The sequence below is a fragment of the Zea mays genome, chromosome 10 (assembly GCF_902167145.1).
Source record: "Zea mays cultivar B73 chromosome 10, Zm-B73-REFERENCE-NAM-5.0, whole genome shotgun sequence".
In the NCBI taxonomy this organism is placed as follows: domain Eukaryota; kingdom Viridiplantae; phylum Streptophyta; class Magnoliopsida; order Poales; family Poaceae; genus Zea; species Zea mays.
This window is the reverse complement of record NC_050105.1, coordinates 55,283,098-55,308,604: the sequence shown is the minus strand read 5'-3', so window position 1 is coordinate 55,308,604 and position 25,507 is coordinate 55,283,098. Positions and strand designations below refer to the sequence as shown.

General features: G+C 44.3%; 1 protein-coding gene across 1 annotated transcript; it reads right to left on the bottom strand.

Annotated features, from left to right (window-relative positions):
- Positions 1–6,623: 6,623 nt before the first annotated feature.
- Positions 6,624–7,481, bottom strand: LOC100284176 (GDU1). The gene has a single exon (NM_001157072.2). The coding sequence runs from the start codon at positions 7,374–7,376 to the stop codon at positions 6,849–6,851; it is 528 nt and encodes a 175-aa protein (NP_001150544.2). The 5' UTR covers positions 7,377–7,481; the 3' UTR covers positions 6,624–6,848.
- Positions 7,482–25,507: the final 18,026 nt, after the last annotated feature.

Sequence of the window (25,507 nt, the reverse complement as noted above, 5' to 3'; positions counted from 1 at the left end):
GATAGAAGTCGAGTGATTTTTCTAGCACTCGCGCGAGGTCAGGAATTGGTTGTATCCATTTTTTATAACAGAATGATGATAGTCTGTGGACATGGATCCATGGGGATGTGTGGTCTACGAGAGAAATTAAAATAAGGATTAACGTGCATATACCTGTGTCAAGCGTTTGAACGTACTAAGCACATGCCGAGAAAAATGGTAAATCGGTAAGCCTAGTACCTGAGTGAACCTAGCAGCAGACTTTACCCCTCACGCGACCTGAGACGTAGTCTCCCATTCTGGTTATGGTGGGTACAAGTGCGGTCACTGCACGATGGCAGTCGGGGTCAGTGAGGCATTGTACGCCAAGGCGGTGAGCCCTGTTCTGTTGATGGGGAATCGATGGGGACGGTTGATGTGTGTGGGGATGGAGTGCCTCGCCACGTCGTGTGTTTAGGTTTCCCTTGCAAGGTTTAAAAACTCGATTCGAATCGTCTGCTTCTTGTAGCTAATGAGACTGCTTGATCCATTGTACTGCATTGAGTAATAAGTGGAAATGAGGTGACTGGCAAAAGATGTTGATTCGTAAATTGTTTGATATCATGTATGAGTAGCTAGGTACTCATCTAGTTTAAATAGGAGCATACTAAAACTTGAAAAGCTAAAACTTGATTTTAGACTTAGCTAGTGCTTTTGGCAAACCAAACCCGTGAGCCAAACAGCTGCATGTCTAGAGGTGGAGGAGTAGACTCCTCACACCGGGTAAGTCTAGCTGAGTATTAGTATACTCAGCCTTGCTTGTGGCATAATTTTTGCAGGTACTCTTGGGATGATTTAGTTGCTGGTGTGACTTGGCCTCCATCCCTGCCACTGGGATAGATGGTCGAGAGGGTTACTGCTTCCGCAGGAGAGGACCAGGAGGAGTAGCGTGGCCAGGCTTCGCCATGTTACTCGGTTTTCTCCGTTAGTTATTTCCGCTGCATTAAAATTTATAGTATTATTTATGAACTCCGATAATGTAATCACTATTGACACTTATTAAATTTGTGGTCTTATGCTTTATTGTATTTCTCTGTGCCTCACCTTCGTGAGAGCTAGTGGTATTCGATCCTGGTAAGTGGCTTTATCGGACTAGATCCGAGGGACTGACGGGTTATTCTGGTTTAAGTGTCCTACTGCCCTTGCGGGTGTGACTTGGGCACTTAAGCTAGAATAATTCGGGTTGTTCCGCCACAGCGACGATAGGGGAAATCATACCCAAGGGCAACAACACAGCTCCCAATCATTAGGGGCACAATGAAGTTCCTTCAGGCCACTAGCTCTAAGAGGCAGAGGGAGAGAAGCTTCGGAGGAAGAAATGGTAATAAGCCCAGGAGACTATCCTGCCTCTTTTGTGGCAAAGATAAGGGACACACGACAAAGACGTGCCAAGTCACAATCCAAAAGCAGAAGGAAATCGCTGAAGCCAAAGCACGACAAAACCTACCGAAGCAGGTCTTGCATACTGCTTCATGCTATTCTCCGTATATTCTGGAGTATGTGGGCAATCAACAGCCTACGACTTCTGTTGCTTTGGCAAGTCACTCCCAAGCCTCCTGGGCTCAGTTGCCACCATCGCCACCACTGGCGCCTGCCTTGGTTCATAACCAACAGCCAGAAGGGCACTGTCAAGCTCAGCAACAGTGTGACCTTTGAGAGGAGTCCGAAGCTCGCACAGTAAACATCACTGTGCCCGAGTCGAGGCATATCTACTGAAGGTGGCACAACGCTTCGGCCAAAGAGTGCCCTGATCCAATGTATTTTTACTCTTTTTGCCTTTATATTTTCTTCTAAAAAGACAATACAAGAGGGTTTAACCTTTACTTGATGTAATAAGCCTGTGGTTACACCACTGAGTGTAACAAGAATGGATCAAGAAGCTCAAAAGTCATTCCTAAGGGAATACAGAGCTAAGTTGCCACCTAAGGGGATGCAGAGCTTAGCTCCAAAGTCGTTCCTAAGGGAATGTAGAGCTGAAATACCACCTAAGTAAAAGGTGAAGAGACTCAAAAGTCGTTCCTAAGAGGATGCAGAGTCTAGGTGTGTATTCGTGTGGGTTTTTATCTTTGGCATAAACATCATTTTGCATCATACCATCATATCATATCGCATAGCATTGCATCAGACATCATTTTGCATCAGCAAAAAGCTGTGGAGAAGAAGGAAAATTGCTCCTTCATAAATATTTGTTGGATCATGAAAGAATGTGTTGTAGCACAAAGTATGCCTTCGGCGGATATATTTTTACACAGGAGGGGAATCTTTGTCAGCAGTATTACTATACAACAACCGTGGCAAAATACTCAATATTGAAACGATAGAAGGTGAATCTTTTTCTTTGTGAAGCAAGAAAAGAAGGGAATGTGTTTTTTCGCCAGCGACTCAAAAACGGTATGTACGGAAGTTTCATGCATCACAAAGAAATATATTACATCAATATACATACAAATTGTTTACAAGTGTTTCTTACAAGACTAGGGATCATGTTCAAGGACATTAAACTAGCAAAAAAATACAAAGTTTCCGTCTTCATTTAGGACCTTCTCGACAGCTTCGTTTAACAGCTTGTTGACAGCTTCGTCAACAACTTCATTGGCAATTCTAATAGTCTCAAGCGCTTCCTTCAGGGACGGGTCGGCCTCAGGATCATATGGCTCCAGAGGGGGAGATAGTTCAGCTACACCGAAGCATGTTTGTTAGTTCTGAAGGTAAAACAGATTATGAAGTTAAAGCACAATAGATGTACCTATAAGCCTAGCCTGCTCGGCAGCTTCTTCAGCCCTTTTTTCCTCTTCTGAAGCATCATGTGATTCCTTTGTGTTCCTTTTGATGGCTTCATCAGCGACTTCTCGTCCGCCCTTCAGCCATATCTCGGAGTAAAATTTTCCACCTAGGGTAATAGCTTTGGCTGAAGGGTTTTTGATATCATCAACTTAGAAGGCAAAGTTTGATTGAGCTACAACCTTAGTACGATCGCAACTAGCCTTCTCCAAGATGGACGTGCCCCCCCGGGCACCAGCAAAGGCACATAATCTCCTCGATCACTAAGAATTTCTTCAAAAGCTTCGGCTTCCCCGCTGATCCATTGGATAACTCCATCGGGGTCACCGCGGATAAATCTTTGCTCAGAGGAATAGGCTCCAACCTTAGTGAAGCTGTCCTTTAAGCTCTTAGCACATTCCAAGGATACTTCATAACATTTTTCTTTGGCAGCACGAAGCTCATCGACATTCTTTTGCGCTCTTAATCTTTCGATCTCGCATATCTCATGCTTCACCACTTCAACTTCAAATTTTTTGGTTGCTTCAACAACCTTCATCTTCAGTTCTTGTACTTCGGCTTTGTGAGCTTTGGCTTGGGCAGCAAGCTTAGCCTCGTTAGATTTTAGTCTATCTACTAAGGAGAGTAATATTTTATCCTTTTCAAGAGCTTCGTTCCTTAGCGTGATAACTTCTGAACGAAGATTCCCAAGAGCTATTCGACAGCTCTCATCCTCGGCATCTTTCTGGGCCTTGAAAGCCTAGCTTAGAATTAAGCCCTGGAAAACGAAGAGTGAGCACGTAACAACGGCAAGAAAAACCATAACAGCAGACAAGTCAAAGTATACAAACCTTCAGACAGTTGTAAGCAAGACTGTCTGCAAGTTGATCTTTCGCCATTGCAGACAGGCCAAGTTCAAGCTTCGGATATCCTATGTTGTCCATTATTTCTCGGCAGACATGTATTTCTTTACTGTCTGGTAGATAGTAAAGGAAGTCGTCTTTGTCATTTCCACCACATACTAAGAACCCTTGGGGGTACTTAAGGTCTCTATCATAATGCTCTACTTCGGCAATCTTCTCTGAAGATAGCTGCTTTCCTGAAGCATGTCGAATAATGAATTCCAGCTCTTTATGAGGTACTTCGGGAGCAGGAGATTTAGATTTCTTAGGAGCACTCTCTTCCACTAGTGCTATCGGCGCGATTTCCAAAGGTCCAGCTTCAGAAGGAGCGTTGGCCATGCTCGTAGCAGCAGCTTCTCTTCCATCCTTAATTTGATCGCTAGGAGCTTCGGCAGAGGTAGGAGCTGACGTCTTTACGGATTCCAGAACAGCGTCTAGCACACTAGCCATTCTCCTTTTTCTCGGAGTCGCTGCAGAAACACTTGATGGTTTCGGCAGTCCTCTTGTAGTTACTGGGCTCAGTACCTTCAGCTATTCTGTTGCCTTCTCTGATTTCGGCTCTTCGACCGGATCAGTAAAAGTTTCGATTGGCATAACATGACCTGATTCTGTGGCAGTTGGGGCAGTCTTTGCACCTACAATAAGCTTTGGCACATCGGTCGTCTCAATGCGTCTCGGTCTACGTGTCAGGACCTTGTCCCTTTTTTTGCCTTTGACGCACTAGAGGATGCCAAAGCAGCAGTTTTCCTTTTTCTCCCTTGTTTTCGAACAGGAAAACGGTAATCAGGGTAAACAAACCCGATAACATCAAATACCCTTTTCAGCCTCTTTCTCCCTCGAGCGCCAAAGGCGACCGTCATAGCTTTGTCTTCAGCCTTAGAGTAGGCTCCAAGCAGCTCATCACTAGTTGCCTCTATAGCATCTAGCCAGTCATCGTTCGGTTCATCAAATTGGCTTCTGTATCGAAAGGTATACTTGATATAGATCAAGCCATTTTGGTTGGAGCCAGCGGCAGCCTCCTTCAGCATTTCCCATCCACTTGCAAGGGGCCACAATCTATAAGCAATATGCTCTTGGACCAAGTCTCTTGTGCCAATATAGGTGCATACTGTGTTGAAAGCTGCCTGGCATACTTGCACGTCATTCCCAAGTGCAATGAGTGGCCTTCTAATGCCGAAGCGAGACCATGTAGGGCGTCAAATAATCCCTTTCACATCCTCCCTCTGACTCAGGTCATTCTTCACATAAAATCATTCCTGCATCCAAGAGCCTGGCCACCTTTTCTGAAATGTGGGCACAGGATAACTTGGCCTCAGAGCGGGACATGAAGCTGTAGCAGCCAAAGTTATTGTGGTATTGCTCTTTCCTAGTCGCTTTCGTCTGATAGGTTAACTCGTGAATATTATAAAAGCACCTGACATCTGTCTCTAGCCCTTGGCTCCTCATGACCCATATTAAAATCCCAACTTTGATAAGAACTTCGGAGGTAAGTTGTTGAAGATATATTTCAAAAGTATTCAGAACTTCAACCAACATCTTATGTAGTGGGAAATGAAGCCCAGCCTTCATGAAGCTCCTGAAGACTACCACCTCATTAGCTTCGAGAAGAGGAATGATATTCTCCCCTCCGGCCCTCACAATAGAAATATCACAAAAGTATCTGCCTTTCATCGCTTCGATCTGCCCTTGCTTAAAAGTAGACCTTCCAAAAACAACATGGCTCGGCCTCCATGTCCTGTCTTCGACATCCCCATTTCCACTCTCTACGTCAAAACTCTCACTATCGCTGGAGTTCTCAGACAATCCAGCCAGCATCTCATTAGGGATTTTCTCCATGTTGGTCTTCTCCATAGCTTCGTAAAACCCGGCCAGGGCGAGATCAACGATCTTCTTCTCCTCAGCCATTCAGACGATGGTTGGGCGGATGCCGAAGCTCAATAGTCAATTGAGCTCGAGAAAGCAAAGAAAGTTAAAATGGCAAACACAGCGCAATCAACTAGATAGCACAAAAAATACTCACGACATATGCTTTTATATATATACTCAGAGCCACACAGTTCGGTGGGTCCCACAATTCAAAATGATTCGCTATTCTAGCGAAGCGAAGGTCTTTTTTCGGACCTTTAGTTAAAGGACTTCGTTCACGTCGCAGTCTAAATTTGTTACAAAGAAAAAAATCAATACTGCGAGGGGCTACTGTTGGGGCCTTTCTCTTCTGAAGGTCTAAAAAACGTGACTGACCATATGTTTTCAGTATATGAGTTATTATAGGGGGCTTCGGCTTCGACATAAATGTCTTCTCTCATCGCAAAGACATACGATGTGAAGATGTAACCCGAAGGTGATAAAAATGCTCGCCGAAGCTATAGCCGAAGAGATTCGGCTTAATATGGTGACGAAGGCAAAATATGTGCTGACCGAAAGGGGAAACAGACTATTTAGTTTTAATGATTCATGTTATGTTTATAAATAGAGGTCATGGACATATATATACTTTTACTCGGACTGTGTCTCGTGCTTATAAATAGATGAACAGTAGCACCTTAATATTCATGCTGAATTGTAATCATTCTCTCGCGTCTTCACCTTCGAGCAAGTCGAACGTATTAATGTAATATGAATTCTATTGATATTCATATATGTTTTATGGAATGCAAATATGAATAAACTAACGAGATGCAATTACTACTTTCATCCCTTTGCGTTCCTATTTACATATTTAATAATGAAGATATGTCCTTCTTGATCTTCGTGTGATGATCATTATGATCATCTAGCGATAATGCTTCGGAAGACGAAGATCCATAACAATTAACAATTGTATTGTCTTATTATTGATTGACAATATTTGAGAGCAAGTAACCAACACGTGGTGTTTTCGCTTTTCCATATTTTCTGCAAAAAGGTTCTTATAATCTCCCACTTTTCACGTTACGTTACCTGAAACGCAGATGAAGTTGTGCTATTATTGCCACAAACAGCTCCAGGAACATAAATAACTGAAGTATAACAACAGTCTAGCACTGAGCTAAAAGATTTTTCGGTCACGAATCGCAATTTTTTATCCTGACACGAGCTACAAATTATTAATAACCAAACAAAATTTGGATGAAGAGTTCGAGCAGAAACCGCCCTGAAGCTTTCTCTTTCGTCCATTAGTGGTTCACTTCACACGTGACTCAGATGGCGTTCCCGTTCGGCGTCGGCGATCACACGGCACTCCCGCTCCCCTGCCTTGCCGCGGCTCTCCAGCTCCTCCTCCGTCTCCGGAGACCCTTCTCCGGTGGCTGTGGCAGCGCTGTCGTTACCGTGCGTTCGTCGGACGATCGGCGCGGCCAAGAATGTGGGGATTTTTTCCCCGGCCATGACGACGGCAACGAGGTCGGCGAAGGTCGCTGGAGAGGCCGGGGCAGTGGCCGCCGGCGACTTGAAGCCGTTGCCATCCGTGGCTTCGGGTCTGGAGGGGGAAGAGGAAGCGTCGCCGGTGCTGAGGTAGTTGTTGAGCTTCCGGTACGAGCAGGCAAGGATGAGGAGCGCCAGCGTGATGAGGCCCAGCATGGCGGCTAGCCCTCCGAACAGGTAGGGCACCGTTGAGTGCCACGGCGAGGACGCCAGCTTCGCGGCTGCCGGTGGTGGCGCTGCCGGCGAAATCGTCGACGTTGACGTGGGCCTGGAAACACTTGGTGCCGGCCTCATGGCTTCAGTAAGCTCAGATCGTCAGAGGTGCGAGGCTGTGTGGCAGTTCTTGGCAAGCTTAGAGAGGTAGAGGGACAGTTCAGGGAATCACGGTTGCCTTGGCGTAGGGGAATTGACAAAGTGGAGGGTGAGGCTGATGAGAGATATTTATAGCAGAGCTTAGGCGTCGGGATTTTTATTGTGCTCTAAAAAGAGGAAGATATTTGTTTGGGACTTGAGCTTTATGATTCGCGTGTAAGATACTACGTCAAATAAAAAAATACGGAGTAAGTATTTTTTAAGTTACTGCTCAATGCAAGATACACGATGCTCGGCCCTCATATTACTCCGACCCGTTTCAAAATATTCAGTGTTTTGTTTTGATCTAAACAAGCTTATCTAACTTGACGACGCAGAAATATTTTAAAACTAAGATATGAAAAAGAAAAAAATAAACAAGTACACGTTACATTAATTAAGATATATTTATAGTAGACTAGTCAGTTGTCCGTGCGTTACGACGGCTTACAATAATGCCCACGTAAACTATCCATAAAAAAAATTCAAGATTTTTTATTGATTGTCTCTGTTCTGTGTATAATATTTTTTTTAAATTTGACTAACTGATGTTATTGTTTACTCTATGTAATATATCTTGGTACAACACGAGCAATGAGGTGATCGATTAGATGAGAGTTCACAACGACTGACTGAACGAAAATAGATTATAAAATGACATAATTCCATCATACAGAGACCAAATAATAGAAATTTGTGAGCTCAAGTTTCTAAAATAAGTCACATGAAGTTAAACTTATAAAAAAGACAGATCAAAATATGAAGTGATTGCTAAAGTCAAGCATCAATAAAAACTGGATGCGCTCCATATAAATTATGTTACTTCGTAGCAATTACTAACGTTTAAAACGAACAAATAATCTTTCATTTTACTGTTAGTGTGACAATCATTGTTGCTCCATCCAATTCAGCAACCTCAAACACCATGGAGTCCATTGCGCCAATGTAGTCTCCGAAACGACCTAATACTTGCAAGAGCCAAGAACGTCGTGCCGTGCTTGGGTTGTAGCCTCGGCCCGTAGTGCTGGCCCGGCCCGACACGATTATATTTTTTATTTTACAAAAAAACATATATACAATTTATATTCAATATTAAAAAATCTGAGTATGATGTTCTACTGGTTAGACAGCTTCATACCCCATGTGTTTGGTTGCATGTATTTGCTGGTGCTTGTATCGCGGGATGCAATGAGCTAGTGTTTGGTTGTTGTCAACCAGGCTCTACGCGTGCGAGGTGTGTGTTTGGTTACCTGCGTGCAGATGTGGAGTCAAGCTCGCACGATAATTAAAGCATCCTGGGGCAGGCTCTGCAGGCGCGAGTAAATTGGTCGCATCTCTGAAGCCAGGCTCCGAGCGACCTGGCTCATGCAGCCTGGCTATCGAGAGAAGCCAACCGAACAGACGGACCGTGTCTCCCGCCCTTCTTCCATCAGGGGATGGGTTCGAACCCCACCTCCATGCGCTGATTTAATCAAATGGGCCGACTGTCTAACGGGCTGGGCCCGGTACAGTCAGCAGGCCAGCATGACGTGCTTAGGCTAGAGTTGTGGCCCGCGGGCGTCTGGTCCATGCCGGGCCGCCGTTTAGTCATCTATAGGCGTGCAGGAGATTAATTTAAAATAGCTGTAAGGGGTTATTTGTAAAAAGATGACACAGGACGACCGTTGAAACTGGTGCTTTAAGTATAGTATATATTATATAAAAAAGCAATCCTTCCATGTTCTTTGTATATTTAAAAAGGTCCCTCTATCTTTATCATTATGTTTTACGTTTTAGTTATACGATTACACAGATACACACGGTATGCTCTAAAAATAACGTGCAGCAGATTAATTTAAAATAGTTGTGAGGAGTTATTTATAAAAAGATGATATGGGACGACCATTAAAACTGATGCTTTAAACATAGTATAGATTTAATGAAGGCAATTTGATACGATAGATGTTAATAATGACCTTTAAAAAATTTTATTTAGGAAAAGCTAAAACAACATTGCGCAACGAATGAAATACTTCTTACATTTTTTATTTATTCTTCCATTTTTTTATTTATCCTGTTTTAGTTTAAAAATAAACTAGAGGACACAGATATTCAACACCGAGGCAATAGTTCACGCCGGCCATCAGACTTTTGGTGGATCCGTATACTATGCCTTACAACTGCCTATAGCAAAGGTTGCCATACGAAGCAACTGTGCTGTAGCTTTGGCGCCAAAAAAAATCTCTACATTAATCTTCTTAAGACCAAGTTTGTGAACTCTATTTTCTTAAAAATTTCTATTTTCTCAAGAGAAAATAAATTAATTTTTATTTCGGAAATGAAAATCCCTTAAAACAATTGGGTTCCAAGACTAGCTCTAATAAGGGATTTGTTTGGTTCACTACTGGAGTCAGCTGTTTTGACAAAATCAAATAAAGCTCGACGAACTGTACATCGGCAACGACTTCTTTGCCGAATACTTTTTATCGGGCACTCGACAAAGACGGTACTCAGCAAAGAAAAGTCATCGTCACGGCGCTAGGTAAAGGTGACGGAGTCTGTGCCGAGTGCCACAGAGTGTCCACTGTACTGACACTCGTCAAAGAAGCTCCCCGTGGGCCCCTTTACCAGGTTCTTTGCCGAGCGTATTAGGTGGCACACGTCAAAGGCTCACTCTTTGCTGAGTGTCCGCCGGAATAGCACTCGGCAAAGGGATCAGCAGCGGGCTCCTTTGTCAGTTCCTTTGCCGAGTGCATTTGTAGGTACTCGGCAAAACTTGCTTCTTTGCCGAGTGCCAAAACCACAACACTCGGCAAAGTGGCTTTACCGGTGCCCAGTTATGCTTTCTTTGCCGAGTGCTATGACCTTGACACTCGGTAAAGTACCTCTTTGCCTAGTGTTACACTCGGCAAAGTCACCAGATTACATTTTTATTTGTTTTTGCTATTCCATCCAAACAAACAAAAGATATATCACATAATCATCACATATACATCACAGATATCACATAATAATCACATACACAATAGAGACCACATATTTCACAAAAAACATAAATCACACAAGTTTTTCACAAACATGTCTATGTTCATACCAAGTTTCACCAACATAAGTATTGCCAACTCTAAAACATAAGTTTTTCACAAATATAAGTTCAGTTTATCACACAAGTCTGACAATCACCACTAAGCTAAGAGAAGATCATCAGCGAGGTGGACGACTGGACTGGTGCGGCAATGGGCTGGGCGATCCATGAGGGTTGTTGGATGCCGCCCAAGATTGTCCCTGCATACAGAAGAGATTACATGTGTTATACCAGATATATATATCATACAGGACTAGAATTTTGATACTCACAGGAGTATGGAACTGAGCAGGGTCAACTAGAGGGAGCAACAGAGGTGGTGGAGCAAAACCCTGTGAGGCGCCAAGGCTCTGCATGTACTAGAATATCTCTGCCATCCTCTACTGATCTGCCAAGCGGGCCTCCCGCTCTGCCATCATCCTCGCCTCTATCTCCTGTCGTTCCCTCCTCTTTTCTTCTAGTTATGCCTGTAATATTTCAAACCAATGTTATAATAACTCAAAGACAAGGTATATAACTCAAGGAATGACGAGTTACAGAAGCACTAACCTGGAGTTGTTGTATTTGATGATGTGAGCTATCCTGTAGAGGTCGTATGGCTGGGCTCGAGCTCGTGCTCCTTGCTCGCACCTGAGACAAAGTGGGAGTGGACGATGAGTCGATTGCCCCATCGGTAATCCAGTACCGCCCATGCCTCTTGCCTCCTCTGACCCTCATGAGGACATCTCCGTCGATATCCTCGGTTCTCGGATCGTAATCTGGCCCATGGACCTCTTGTGCCATGGCAGTGTACTCAATTAGGAGGCAGTAGACGGCGGGGTTGTTATACGCCTCGGGCCCGTCATCCGGCTGTAGGTGATGTCGGACATCGCCTTGCCCTTGTGGGCCATAACATAAGCCGAGAAGATGGAGCAAGGCTGGCCACCATGTTAGTTAGAAATAATATCTAATCCAGTGTTATATACCTAAATAAAAAGAGCACGTACCCATGCTTCTTCATATTTGTCTAGGCTGCGGCTGCCTTGGTGGTGGGAGGGACCTTGCATCATCAGATGCTGTTCTCGCCTACCGTTGTGAGCCTCGTCCCACTCAGGCGAGCATCACCTATTCGCCATCTACTCCCAGCACCGAGGATGCGCGGCGCACCAATAAGGAGTCATCTACAAAGTAAAATAGGTACATTGCATATCAAAAGATAAAATTAAGCAAATTTTATCGCGAATATTAAAGTGTTGTATATCAGAAAAGGCCTTTGCCGAGTGTCTAGCTATGCCGAGTGTGCTACACTTGGTAAAGGTGGTCGTTACCGAGAGTCTGATTTTGCCGAGTGTGCCACTCGACAAAGAATTCTTTGTCGAGTGCCCGACAAAAGGCACTCGGCAAAGCGCCAAGCACTCAACAAAGAGCCGGATTCTGGTAGTGGTTATTTCTACACCACATGGATTGGATGAGATTAAAAAAATTAGTAGAAATTTTAACTTGCTATGGATTTAAACACACTCAATCCGCTCCAATCCATATGGATTCAGAAGAAAATGAATAGACCCTAAAGCGACAACATCCAATCTATTAAATAATATGTAGATCAACAATAAGATCAAATAAAATAACTGATTGGAGGGATGGGAAAACACTTAAGGAATTAACAGGCACATTTCAAAATTTGTTGCTCCTAGTTTTACGTCACATGAAAATAGTAATATGATATCCGTACCTAATGCATCGGCAACAAATGGGGATTTGCAGCCCTAGGTAATCTTTGGTATGCTGATAAATTCATATCCACGGAAAATACCACTACGTTGTCCTTGCTTGATTGATTGTTGACATTGGATGTAACCGAACCGTCTAAACCTAGTCGCGGATATTATGGTCATAGTATGTACCATCTAGCACTCTCTGCTAGACAGTCTGGGACTATACTAGGCCACCACTTGGCACCTAGGAAGTAGCAAACATGACTGGACAATCTAAGTATGCTATCGGACCGTCCGCCATCACACCGGACCATCTGATCGCCCAGGGCAGACCGTACAAATACACATACACAGAACATGTTGTTGTACACAACACACTGGTTTATTACGCGCCATAACCGCAACACATTCCTCCCCCTACATATCAAAGCCACATCGCACCATATGATCATAGGTCGAACATTGTTTTCGATTGGTCGTGGGTAGAAGGCTGACATAACCCCATATCCCATGGATCGGTGGGTTGCCACCTACGACTATAGAGAAAATTAGGGAGAACGAACTATTCCGAGAAAGACTTGGAATAAGTGTAACTGGATTGGGGCAATCATACCGAACGCCATATGATCACCGGTTTGACACTATCCCATACCCGCAAGGGACTAGGATACTAGATTTCTCCAAATTTCTAACGAATATGGTAAAACCACACATGAACACTTGGCCAGTTCTTAGCGCAGCTAGGAAAATTGGGCGATAGAGAGGCTTTCAGTGTTCTCTTATTTTCCTTATCCCTTATCGGTACTGCTTTTGCATGGTATGCCGCTCTACCTCCTAATTCCATTAATTCATGGAATGATTTAGAGATTAAATTTGATGAGCATTTATTTTTTGAGGATTATGAATTGGAATTAGTTGATTTGGCTTCAGTCCGATAGGGCCACAAAGAATCAATTAATGACTATATCAGGAGATTCTGCGACATTAGAAATTGATGCTTCCAAATCCATGTCGCTAACAAACAACTAGCAGTGTTGGCTTTTAATGGGTTGCGATCTCACTTAAAAAAATTGATGGCACCTAGTTGTTTTCTATAGCACAACTACACCAACGAGCTTTGGCTTGTGAAAGCCAAAGTAAAGAAGAATCAAAATTAACTTCCCATAATGTGCTTCTAGTGGAACGCGATCAAAGTAGTTCAGATGATGAGTCTGCAGAAGTATATACTGCCGAACTTGTTTGGCCAACAAAGGACAAACCTTCGACATGTTCTTCTTTACACCTAGTTCAAAAGAACCAGCAAGAAGAAATTAAGTTTACTTTTAATGTCGCCAAGTCTGAAAAATATTTGATGAGCTATTAAAAAGTGAGAACATTAAGGTAACTCATACTATTCCTCCTCTAGACGACCTAAAGAGACAAGCTTATTGCAAGTGGCATAATTCCTTTTCCCATGCCGCTAATGATTGTAATGTTTTTTGTTGATAGATACAATTGATATAAATGAAGGTCGGTTGAGTTTCCAGGTGATGCAAATTGACAAGCAGTCATTTCCTGTCAATATAATAGATCTAGGCGAAAAGAAGGTCTTGGTTCGGCCGGATGTGGCCAATAAAGGCAAAGGCAAAAGTGACATTATCAGCAACCCTCATGTCCCTAATGAGGTCAAGTGGGTCACTCTAGGGAGTCTGTTACATAAAAGACCCTTGTATATCACCATCAGGACCAAAGGTACTGAGGCAAGCGTGGTTGGCCAGTCGATCAAAGCTCTCGTCTCGCGCATCACAAACGGTCCGACACTTATGCACGGACGGTCTAGTGCCCACGCGGACAGTCCGACTGACTTAGCTGGACGGTCCGGCTGCGACAAGAGACTGCAACATCTACACACCTAAGCCTCGACAACTAGAAGTAGGTACGTGAAAGCAAAATACATTTAAGGCATCTAGTCGGCTAGTTAAAGGTGACCCTACTTTTGATCAATTACTCTCCAAATACGTCAATAAGAAGGTCGTTCCACGTGGTTGGTCAACAAAGTAATCCCGGTCACCCACAAAAGTAACACGACCGATGAAAACATAGCTTAAAAGGTGGCACAACAAATGTTGTATGTTCATCCATCTCTAGTGATGTCATGGTACTTTTTAATAGCCTACTCGTCGATGACATATTATCTTGTTCAAACATGACATAGTGTGGCAATGAACCCGTATTACAAGTATAATCTCATTGCTTATTCGGGCTGCAGAGCATGACTATTTTGTGCCTATTGACCCATTGATCAAATAGTCATGGCCGAGAAAGATGCAATCCTAAATGGCCTTTATGCATTGGAATCTTATTAAATGATTATTCTATTGGCTGACAGAGCCGGTGACTTGCATCGAGTTGAGTTCTTATTTTGGGAATAAAATAAACGAAAGGTGCTAGTAGTATAGGTGCTTTTGGTTCGTCAAGCTACACCAAAAGGTAGGGGACGTATGTTGAGCACGGTTTGACGTAGCAGCGTGGACGGTCCTCGCGGGAACATATTTAGTTAGGTATTTGAATTTCTTGCGAGATTTGTTAGCAAGCTCAATAGGATTTGTTTGGGAACCAACTAGCAATGGGTCCAGACCCCCTTATATAAATGAATGGGTACAACCAAGTAACATAACCACAATTGAATCTATCAAATCAATTTATCTTATTTGCGTTGTTCTTTCCATACATTATGAGTATGAGTAATCTAGCCTTAGTTTAGCCTTCCCCAATCTCAATCTTCACCTCTCTTCGGTTGTACATCGTCTAAAGGTGTCTTGGGTGGCCTGACGATCTCAAGACAACCCTAGGATCCCTCCTCCGTCGGATACCTCCCGGAAGTTGAGATTCAGATTTCTATGAAAAAGAAAATTCTTCTCTATTGTGGACCGTCCGGTCCTACGCGCGAACCGTCCAAAAGCATACAGAGAGTATCAACTCCCGCAGCGAGGTCGTAGACCGTCCGGTGTAAAACCGCGAACCATCCACGCTCTAAAGAAAGCGCCGCAATAAGGGCATATTTGGTTCGTGACTAATTGTGTCACACTTTGCCTAACTTTTCTGGTTAAGGTTAGTACTTCAATTCGGACGACTAACCTTAGGCAAAGTGTGGCAAGTTAGGCAGCAAACCAAACATGCCCTAAGATTGTTTAGCCCCAAATCTGTGCCAACAATAACCTTTCAATTCAGTTGTACATACGCACCGGCTGGCACACTAGTACACTGAAGCTCTAAGTGGCGGTCCTAGAGCTATTTGCACTAGCATTTTTCAGTGCCACCAGTGCTAGGGGACAATAGAAATCGACCTTTTCATTAGCGGCTGTTTTGCATCCGCAAGTGGAAATAACATTAGCACTAACGGGTTGCTTAAGAAAACTGCCTGTGGAAACAAGATTTTCACTGGCGGTTTTCTTAAGCAACCGCCAGTGGAAATAACATTATGTAACACCCTGAATTTGGGGGTATAAAATTTCTTTCTAATTATCTACCAAATTCAGGTGTTACTCTTGTCTCTCTCTATAGTCTCTCTCTCTCTCTTTTGCTTTTAGCTAGAATTAAGTTAATTAGGAGATGGATAAATTATTTATTTTTTCAAAACAATATGAGTCATGAAATGTTGCATCATGCCGAGCTTAAATATTCTTTGAATTGTTGCACATGTTTGCATTAGTTTGAATTTAAAACTTGGTTTGAAATTGAATTGAAAACCCTAGGGAAAATAAAATAGAAAAGCCATTAGAAATTCTAGAGAAAAAGAAAAAGCCAATTCGGCCCAACCAGCACATCTAGCCTAGCCCCACGCGCGCACCCGCGCACCCGCTATCCCTGACAGGCGAACCTCGCCTGTCGTCCCTAGCCCGCGCTCTCTTCCTCCTCTCTCTCTCTCACTCGCTCGCTGCCCGGTGGGGCCAGCCTGTCGATGCCAATTCGTCTGCGCTCATGGCCACTCTCGTTCCCTGCTCAGTGGGACCTCCCTGTCAGCAGTTGACCGCCCGTTCGCTGTGCACCCTCGCTGGTCCGTGGACCCTACCTGTTAGCCACTCCCCTCGTCGCTAACCTCCCGCCCTCACACCCCGTCATGGACGCGCTCACGTCACACGTTTCCCGGCCACCTCTGCATGCACCCGGCCTCCCTTTAGAACCCACACCCACTCACTCACTCCCCTATCTCAGTTGCGCCCCCAGCCGAACACTCTCACCCCCTCTCTCACTCTGCGCGCACCAAGGAGTTCCGCCGCCGCTCGCCGTGGTCTCGTGCCTGTTCTATGGTCACCGTCGAGCCCTCAGCTCGCCCATTGCCTCAGAGAGTTCTGCCTCATCGTCAGCAGCCCGGGACACCCCTCAGTTCGCCCCAACCCCTCTGGTTCGCCCGGTCCGCGCTCACCGGAGTTCTCCCCGTGCAGTCGGAGCTCCACCACCGTCGACCCGAGGCGTCCCTGCATCCCCATTGTTGCCCCGATGCTCTAGTGTTTCCTCTCGAGGTGAACAACCTCCCTGCGACCCTATTTCTCTGATTACTGCCCTGGTCTTCGCGCGATTGCTCGCCGGAGTAGGTCCGCACCGCCGTTGGGCCACCCCACCGTGTTTTGCGCCCTTTGGTGCCACCGCACCGGCGTTGTGCCCACAGTCAAGTTTGCCATGTTGCCCTGACGTGCCCGAGTATTTCCCTAAGTCCCTAGAGCCCCGCCGTGGCCGTCCCCCTCGTCTCCGGCGAGACCTCACCACGAGGTCGAGCGGTGCCACCGCAACCAAGACCAGTCGCTGGCCGTTGGATCTCGGACGTCCATCCGAGATCTGGCGGTCTGGATCTAATTAGAACCAATCTAATCTCAGACCCACTCCGCTCACCTGCGCTCTGTCGCTGGGCCCGGCCTGTCAGCCCTACCTCAGGTCGCTAACACCCCGAGCCCACCTGTCAGCGCTCGACGTGCATCCGCACGCGCTTTTCCGCGAGATCTGATCTCGGCTGTTGATTTAAGATCTAACGACTGAGCTGGCCCGATATCCCTTCGCGTGGTAAAATTGCTAAAGAACCCCTCGGTTTTCCGAGAATCAACCCGTCGTCCTTAGGTTTTGCGCGCAGGCCCCTGAACTCCTATAAATAGATCCGTGGCCTTTTAAATAATCACAAAATTGGACCTAGTTTTAGATTTCAAACTCCAAAACCTGTTTATTTCATATCTTTTTCATATGAACTCCAAATTTAGTGGTTCAAATTGCAAAATGTTCATAGGAATATTCTCTGTTCAAATAAATTATGTTCATCCACAGTTTGTGTACTTTAATTTCATGTCTATGCTATAGGTTAGTGTATGTAATAATTAATTTATGAAATAACAACATAAAAAGGAAAACCCTAATGATACTTAGGTGTTTAATTTTGTGAGATTAATATTATATCATGTATGAAGTTATCCATGTTATAATTTTGTGTCCCACTAAAATTAGTAGAACTAAACTATGTAATCTATAATATTTAGGAATCACTAATCTTCAAATGTACTCATCCCTAGCATTTAGGTTTATCTTTTGTGTAATAATGTCTTATCAAACTAGTGTATACCTGATTGCAAATGTTTGGTGTGCCGTTCATTTGTCTCTTTCCAAATGTATTGAATGTATGATCACTTCATTTAGACAACGAGCAGCCCATGGTTCTTGAGTGTGTTGCCGAAGATCTTCCTGAGCAGCAACTGTAGGATTACGGGGAGGCTACGCTAGCGCAAAACAAAAAATTTTCATCCCCATAACACCAAGAACTACTGCGGTTATAGGTCATGGAATTACCACTAGACGCGCAAAGCAGCGGAAGACGTCTCGATGTAGACGAACGCGTCGAGCAGTGCCGTGCAGTCGCCGGCGTCCTTCACGTCCTCGCACGGTTCGCCCAAGTGCTCCAGATGTAGCACCTCCGAGGTATCCACACGTACAGGGAGAAAGCGCCGCGTACCGAACTGCTAGGTTCGCGACGGCGGCTTGGCGAGGGCGAGAGGTGGGCGGCGGCTGTTAGTTCGCTGGTGGCGAATTAGGTTATCCTTAACCGCGCCCCCGCCCCTCAATATATAGGCGTTATGGTGGGCTTCTGATGCCGAGGCCCATCATTAACCCTAAAGCCCAGTCTAATTTCGGATCTAATCCGAATTAGGCTTCCTTCCCCTTAAGTGTGTGACCCTATAGGTTCACGTACAAATAGACATAGCCCGAGTACTCTTACTTGGCCCAATAATTGACAGCGGCCTCTAGCAAGACATGTCAACTCCTATGTGTACGTAAAGATCATATCAGACGAACCATTGCGACATTAAGTACATGCTGTTCCCTTTGTCTCACGATATTTGGTCTGGCTCCAAGCTGACCTCTCTTTCTCGATACTGTGAATTGGAATCCTTTCAATGGTTAACTCTTAACCCTAGCACGGCCATGCATTTCTTGATCCAATCACTCGAGGGGCCCAGAGATATCTCTCTCACAAAGAGAGGGACAAATTCCATCTTGACTGACCATGCCTCATAGCATGCTTCCTGACAAACCCAAAACTACCTTTATAACTACCCAGTTACGGGATAGCGTTTGATAGTCCCTAAGTAAGTCAATTCACATCTTGAGAACATGCGACAATCTCAGGTCTAAGGATACAGTATTCATGTTGCAAGAAGAGAACTATATTACAATATCTCACGTTGGGTCGGTCCAGCCTCATGTCATACATGCGCCCACATTATTAGTTTAACATCTCCATGTCCATGACTTGTGAAATGTAGTCATCAACTAATACATGTGCTAGTCATCGACTCTGACTAGGGACATCATTTAGAATAACCATATAAGTAAAGAATCTCACAAACAATTCACATAATTGCTAATCAATACAAGGTGCCTTCCATGGATATTCAATTAAGCAATATATATATCATGGATACAAAGAAATATGCTCATCTCTATGATTATCTCTAGGGCATATTTCTAACAGTCTCCCACTTGCACTAGAGTTAATCTAGAAGATATCTAATACCCATAGATCTCACGTGTGCCTCATGCTTAGGTTGTGGAAGAGGTTTTGTCAAAGGATCAGCAACATTCAAATCCGTATGTATTTTGCATATCTTTATCTCACCCCGCCTAATGAATTCCCGTATGAGGTGAAACTTCCGCAGTACGTGTTTGTTTTTCTGGTGGTTCCTTGGCTCCTTAGCTTGCGCAATAGCCCCATTGTTGTCACAGTAGAGGTTCAATGAGCTAGATGCATTAGGAAACACACCAAGCTCGATGAGGAACTTCCTTATCCAAACACCTTCCTTCGCAGATTCAGAAGCTGCAATGTACTCGGCTTCTGTTGTAGAATCAGTCACAGTCTCCTGTTTGGAACTCTTCCAACTAACAGCACCACCATTTATTGTGAACACAAAACCTGATTGCGATTTTAACTCGTCTGGGTCAGTTTGGAAGCTAGCATCGGTGTAACCAGTTACAACGAGCTCCTCCTTACCCCCATATACCAGGAACATATCTTTAGTCCTTCTTAAGTACTTAAGAATGCCTTTTACCGCTGTCCAGTGATCCTCACCTGGATCAGCCTGGTATCTACTTGTAGCACTTATAGCGTATGAAACATCTGGGCGTGTACTTATCATGGCATACATGATTGAACCAATTGCTGAGGCGTATGGTACCTTACTCATGCGCTCCCGCTCATTAGCCGTTGCAGGACATTGCATCTGGCTAAGGTGTTTACCATGTGACATAGGTATGAAACCTTTCTTGGATTGTTCCATGTTGAACCGTTTCAAAACCTTGTCAATGTACGTATCTTGACTTAATCCTATAAGCCTCTTCGACCTATCTCTATAGATCCTTATGCCCAAAATATATGCTGCTTCCCCTAAGTCCTTCATAGAAAAACTCTTTTTCAGTGAAGCCTTGACGGACTCCAGCATAGGAATGTCATTCCCAATCAATAATATGTCATCCACATACAAGATCAGAAATACAACAGCGCTCCCACTTTCCTTCTTGTAAACACAAGCTTCTTCTTCATTCTGATGAAAACCAAGCCCTTTGATCACTTCATCAAAACGAATGTTCCAACTCCGAGATGCTTGCTTCAACCCATAAATGGATTTCTGAAGTTTGCATATCTTTCCAGCATTGATCGGATCGACAAAACCCTCGGGCTGTATCATATACACGTCCTCATCTAGGTTTCCATTAAGGAAAGCTGTTTTGACATCCATCTGCCAAATCTCATAATCGAAATATGCGGCAATAGCTAGAATGATCCGAATAGATTTAAGCATCGCTACTGGCGAGAATGTCTCGTCATAGTCAACTCCTTGAACTTGTCGAAAACCCTTTGCAACAAGTCGAGCCTTATAGATGTGAACATTTCCATCCATGTCTTTCTTCTTCTTATAGATCCATTTGCATTCTATAGGTCTAACACCATCAGGCGGGTCAACCAAGTTCCAAACTTGATTTTCTCCCATGGAATCTATCTCGGATCTCATGGCGACATGCCATTTCTCGGAATCTGGGTCCATCATCGCTTCTGAATATGTTGCAGGTTCGTCGTTGTCTAACAACAACACTTCCCCATTGCCCAACAATAGCACTTCTCCTCGTGCCTCGTGAAGCCTTGCTGACCTTCGTGGTTGTGGTGGTGATTCTCTTGCCATAGACGTCTCAACTTGTTCTGCTACATTAGCATCACTTGTTGAATCTTGTCCCACTGGCTCATCCTGAACTTCTTCAAGATACACCTTTTGTTTACTTTTCTCTCTTTTGAGAAACTCTTTCTCTAAGAACACACCGTTCCGGGCGACAAACACTTTGCCCTCTGACCGGTGGTAAAAGTAATATCCTAAAGTTTCCTTTGGATATCCCACGAACATGCACTTGTCCGATTTTGGAGTGAGTTTATCCGACTGTAGTCGTTTGACGTAAACCTCACAACCCCAAATCTTCAGAAAAGACAAGCTGGGAGTCTTCCCAGTCCACATCTCATATGGTGTCTTAACTACGGACTTAGACGGTACCCTATTTAGTGTGAAAGCTGCTGTTTCTAGAGCGTATCCCCAAAACGACAAAGGTAGGTCCGACTGGCTCATCATTGATCGAACCATATCCAATAAAGTCCGATTACGTCGCTCAGACACGCCATTCCTCTGAGGCGTTCCAGGCGGCGTAAGCTGTGGAACAATTCCACAACTCTTTAGATGATTGCTAAACTCATGACTCAAATATTCACCACCACGATCTGATCGCAGTGCTTTAATTTTCTTGCCACGCTGATTTTCTACTTCATTCTGAAACTCTTTGAACTTTTCTAAGGATTCAGACTTGTGTTTCATTAAGTAGACATACCCATATCTACTAAAATCATCAGTGAAGGTTATGAAGTATTGGAATCCTCCCCTAGCTGTCGTACTCATTGGTCCGCACACATCTGTATGTATGAGTTCCAATAAATCTAACGTCCTCTCCGGTAAACCCGTGAAGGGCGCCTTGGTCATCTTACCAAGTAAGCAAGCTTCACATGTCTCGTATGATTCAAAATCAAACGAAGTTAAAAGCCCATCAGAATGAAGCTTCTTCATGCGATTCTCACTTATATGACCCAAACGACAGTGCCACATGTAGGTAGGACTTAAATCATTAGGCCGAGGCCTTTTAGCACTAATATTACAGATAGGTGCATCATCAAGATTTAAAATGAATAACCCATTCATAATGGATGCAAAAGCCACAAACATGCCATTCTTAGAGATCACACAACCATTGTTTTCACTCGCAAATGAATAACCATCCTTCATCAAACATGAAGGAGACATAATGTTTCGACTCATACTAGGAACTAGATAACAATTATTTAACTCCAAAATAAATCCTGATGGGAGGTGGAGTTGCATCGTCCCGACGGTCAACGCAGCAACTCTTGCATTATTGCCTACCCGGAAATCAACTTCTCCTCTTTTCACGCTTCTACTTCTTATCATTCCCTGCATCGAATTGCAAATATGGGCAACCGATCCGGTATCAAATACCCAAGAATTAATATAAGAATCAGCAAGAAAAATTTCTGTAATGTGAATAGCAAGTGTACCTGCTGCGGCTGTACCCTTACCGCCGCGATCCTTAATAGAGGCCAAGTACTGCTTGCAATTCCTTTTCCAGTGACCAAGTTCTTTGCAATAAAAGCACTCTGCATCTGCAGCTGGTCCAGCCTTGGGCTTTTGATTTGGCTTGGATACTGTATCCTTTGCCTTGCCCTTCTTCTTTTGAGATTTACCCTTCTTCTTAAAGTTGGGTTTGTTTTGGACCGCCATCACATGGCCGCTGCTGCCAGCGCTTTTCTTTATGTCCCCCTCTGCTGTTTTCAGCATGCCACATAGTTCATTGAGGCCCCTCTCCGCCCCATGCATATGGTAGTTCGTGATGAAGTTTCCATAGCTGGGCGGAAGAGATGCCAAAATGAAGTCAGTAGCCAACTCTTGGCTTATTGGGAAGCCTAGCTTCTCCAACCTCTGACTGTAACCAACCATTTTGATTACATGTGGCCCAACTGTTGCGCCTTCTGCTAGCTTGCATTCCAGAAAGGCTTTGGACACATTGAACCTTTCAGTCCTAGCCTGAGTCTGGAACATATCCTTGAGCGCCACGATCATATCGTACACCTCATGGTTTGTCTCAAACTGCATCTGGAGCTCAGGCTCCATGCAAGCAAGCATTAGGCAACTCACTTCAAGATTAGCATCCATTGCTTTCTTGTAAGCGGTTTTAGCTGCAGCAGTTGCATTTTCACCAGGATCCTCTGGCAGTGGGGTGTCTAGAACGTCTTCCTTTTTTTCAGCCCTGAGAACAATTCTCAGGTTACGGATCCAATCCGTATAGTTTGTTCCATTTAACTTATCCTTTTCAAGAATTGATCGCAAAGTAAATGTTGGTGTGCTAGGTGCCATCTACAACAAAATAATGCAAAATACTAAGACAAAAATATCCATGACAGAGTAAATCATATTTAACATTTAATAGTCTACTCCCACTAAAATCAATATCCCTCGATTGATACTTAGTGATTCAGAACCCACAACTAACAAGTCTACTAGTGAGCTTTAGCATCACCGCTAGAAGACAAGGTAGATCGGTAAGCAACTCCTTGCTAATCATATCATATATATGACTCCTGTTGTTGGGTGACATCTCTATGTCTCGGCTCCCAACCTTATGCCTCAAAGTCCTTAACCATTAAGCTGACTTTGTTTAAGTTAACCAACCCTTTCTGCAGTTCGTATCCGATACAAACCTATCTAGTCAAGGAAAACTGGTGGCACCCTAATTTCATAGACCCACCACCAATTGTACAAGACTTATGATAGTGCAAGGTTTGGAGAGGCATTAAAGCTTAAACATTTATGAGGGATCGTCCTACTTATAACATCGGACGCAAGGAATTATATGCAATATAAACAAGTAGAACAATAAGAATGGCATTCACACAACAGTTGTGATTCGGTATGGCTTGCTTTTCACATGGTGATCCCCATCTCCATTAATCTGTCCATCACGATGATCTCCATCTCCATGATATAGGTATGCCATCCTCCATGTGATGAGTCCTTCAAGATCTATCTAACGTATGCTGGTAAACAAATTACATATACGCTTTGGATCATCACATGTTGACACGCAGGTCATTACATTAAATTTGGACAATACATGTGGCTCCAGCCGTATTGCCCTGGTCACGACACGCAGGTCATGAATAATTTATTAACATGCATCATATACACAATAGCCATACCGATCACAAGATGTCCTGCAAAAACAGGTTAGACAAACACGTTTCTATACGTTCGCCACTACAGCAGATAGCCACGGCGGTCCATGCATCGTATGTATGGAAATTCCACTAGAAATCTCATGCGGTTGATCAAATCAACCCAAATCCGAGACTTTCGACCCGAAGAAGATTACACTCATGACGTTGATCTGTTACATCAATCTGCTAGTTGTGTACGCAGTTAGCCCCGATGGTGATTCCAGCCGGTAGGGGCAAGTCGCGCACATAACAGAGAAGGATGAACTGATCTCTCCAGTCATATCCGATGTAATCGACTTCAACCCTTTATAACCAATTGATCTAATCAAACCGTGCATCAAGTAGATCCATCTCATGAACTTAGATCCAGACCTAAAACTACGCAGAACCTGGCTCTGATACCACTGTAGGATTACGGGGAGGCTACGCTAGCGCAAAACAAAAAATTTTCATCCCCATAACACCAAGAACTACTGCGGTTATAGGTCATGGAATTACCACTAGACGCGCAAAGCAGCGGAAGACGTCTCGATGTAGACGAACGCGTCGAGCAGTGCCGTGCAGTCGCCGGCGTCCTTCACGTCCTCGCACGGTTCGCCCAAGTGCTCCAGATGTAGCACCTCCGAGGTATCCACACGTACAGGGAGAAAGCGCCGCGTACCGAACTGCTAGGTTCGCGACGGCGGCTTGGCGAGGGCGAGAGGTGGGCGGCGGCTGTTAGTTCGCTGGTGGCGAATTAGGTTATCCTTAACCGCGCCCCCGCCCCTCAATATATAGGCGTTATGGTGGGCTTCTGATGCCGAGGCCCATCATTAACCCTAAAGCCCAGTCTAATTTCGGATCTAATCCGAATTAGGCTTCCTTCCCCTTAAGTGTGTGACCCTATAGGTTCACGTACAAATAGACATAGCCCGAGTACTCTTACTTGGCCCAATAATTGACAGCGGCCTCTAGCAAGACATGTCAACTCCTATGTGTACGTAAAGATCATATCAGACGAACCATTGCGACATTAAGTACATGCTGTTCCCTTTGTCTCACGATATTTGGTCTGGCTCCAAGCTGACCTCTCTTTCTCGATACTGTGAATTGGAATCCTTTCAATGGTTAACTCTTAACCCTAGCACGGCCATGCATTTCTTGATCCAATCACTCGAGGGGCCCAGAGATATCTCTCTCACAAAGAGAGGGACAAATTCCATCTTGACTGACCATGCCTCATAGCATGCTTCCTGACAAACCCAAAACTACCTTTATAACTACCCAGTTACGGGATAGCGTTTGATAGTCCCTAAGTAAGTCAATTCACATCTTGAGAACATGCGACAATCTCAGGTCTAAGGATACAGTATTCATGTTGCAAGAAGAGAACTATATTACAATATCTCACGTTGGGTCGGTCCAGCCTCATGTCATACATGCGCCCACATTATTAGTTTAACATCTCCATGTCCATGACTTGTGAAATGTAGTCATC

Coding starts and splice junctions, on each gene's coding strand:
- LOC100284176 (NM_001157072.2), bottom strand. CDS start 7,376: ATGAGGCCGGCACCAAGTGTTTCCAGGCCCACGTCAACGTCGACGATT.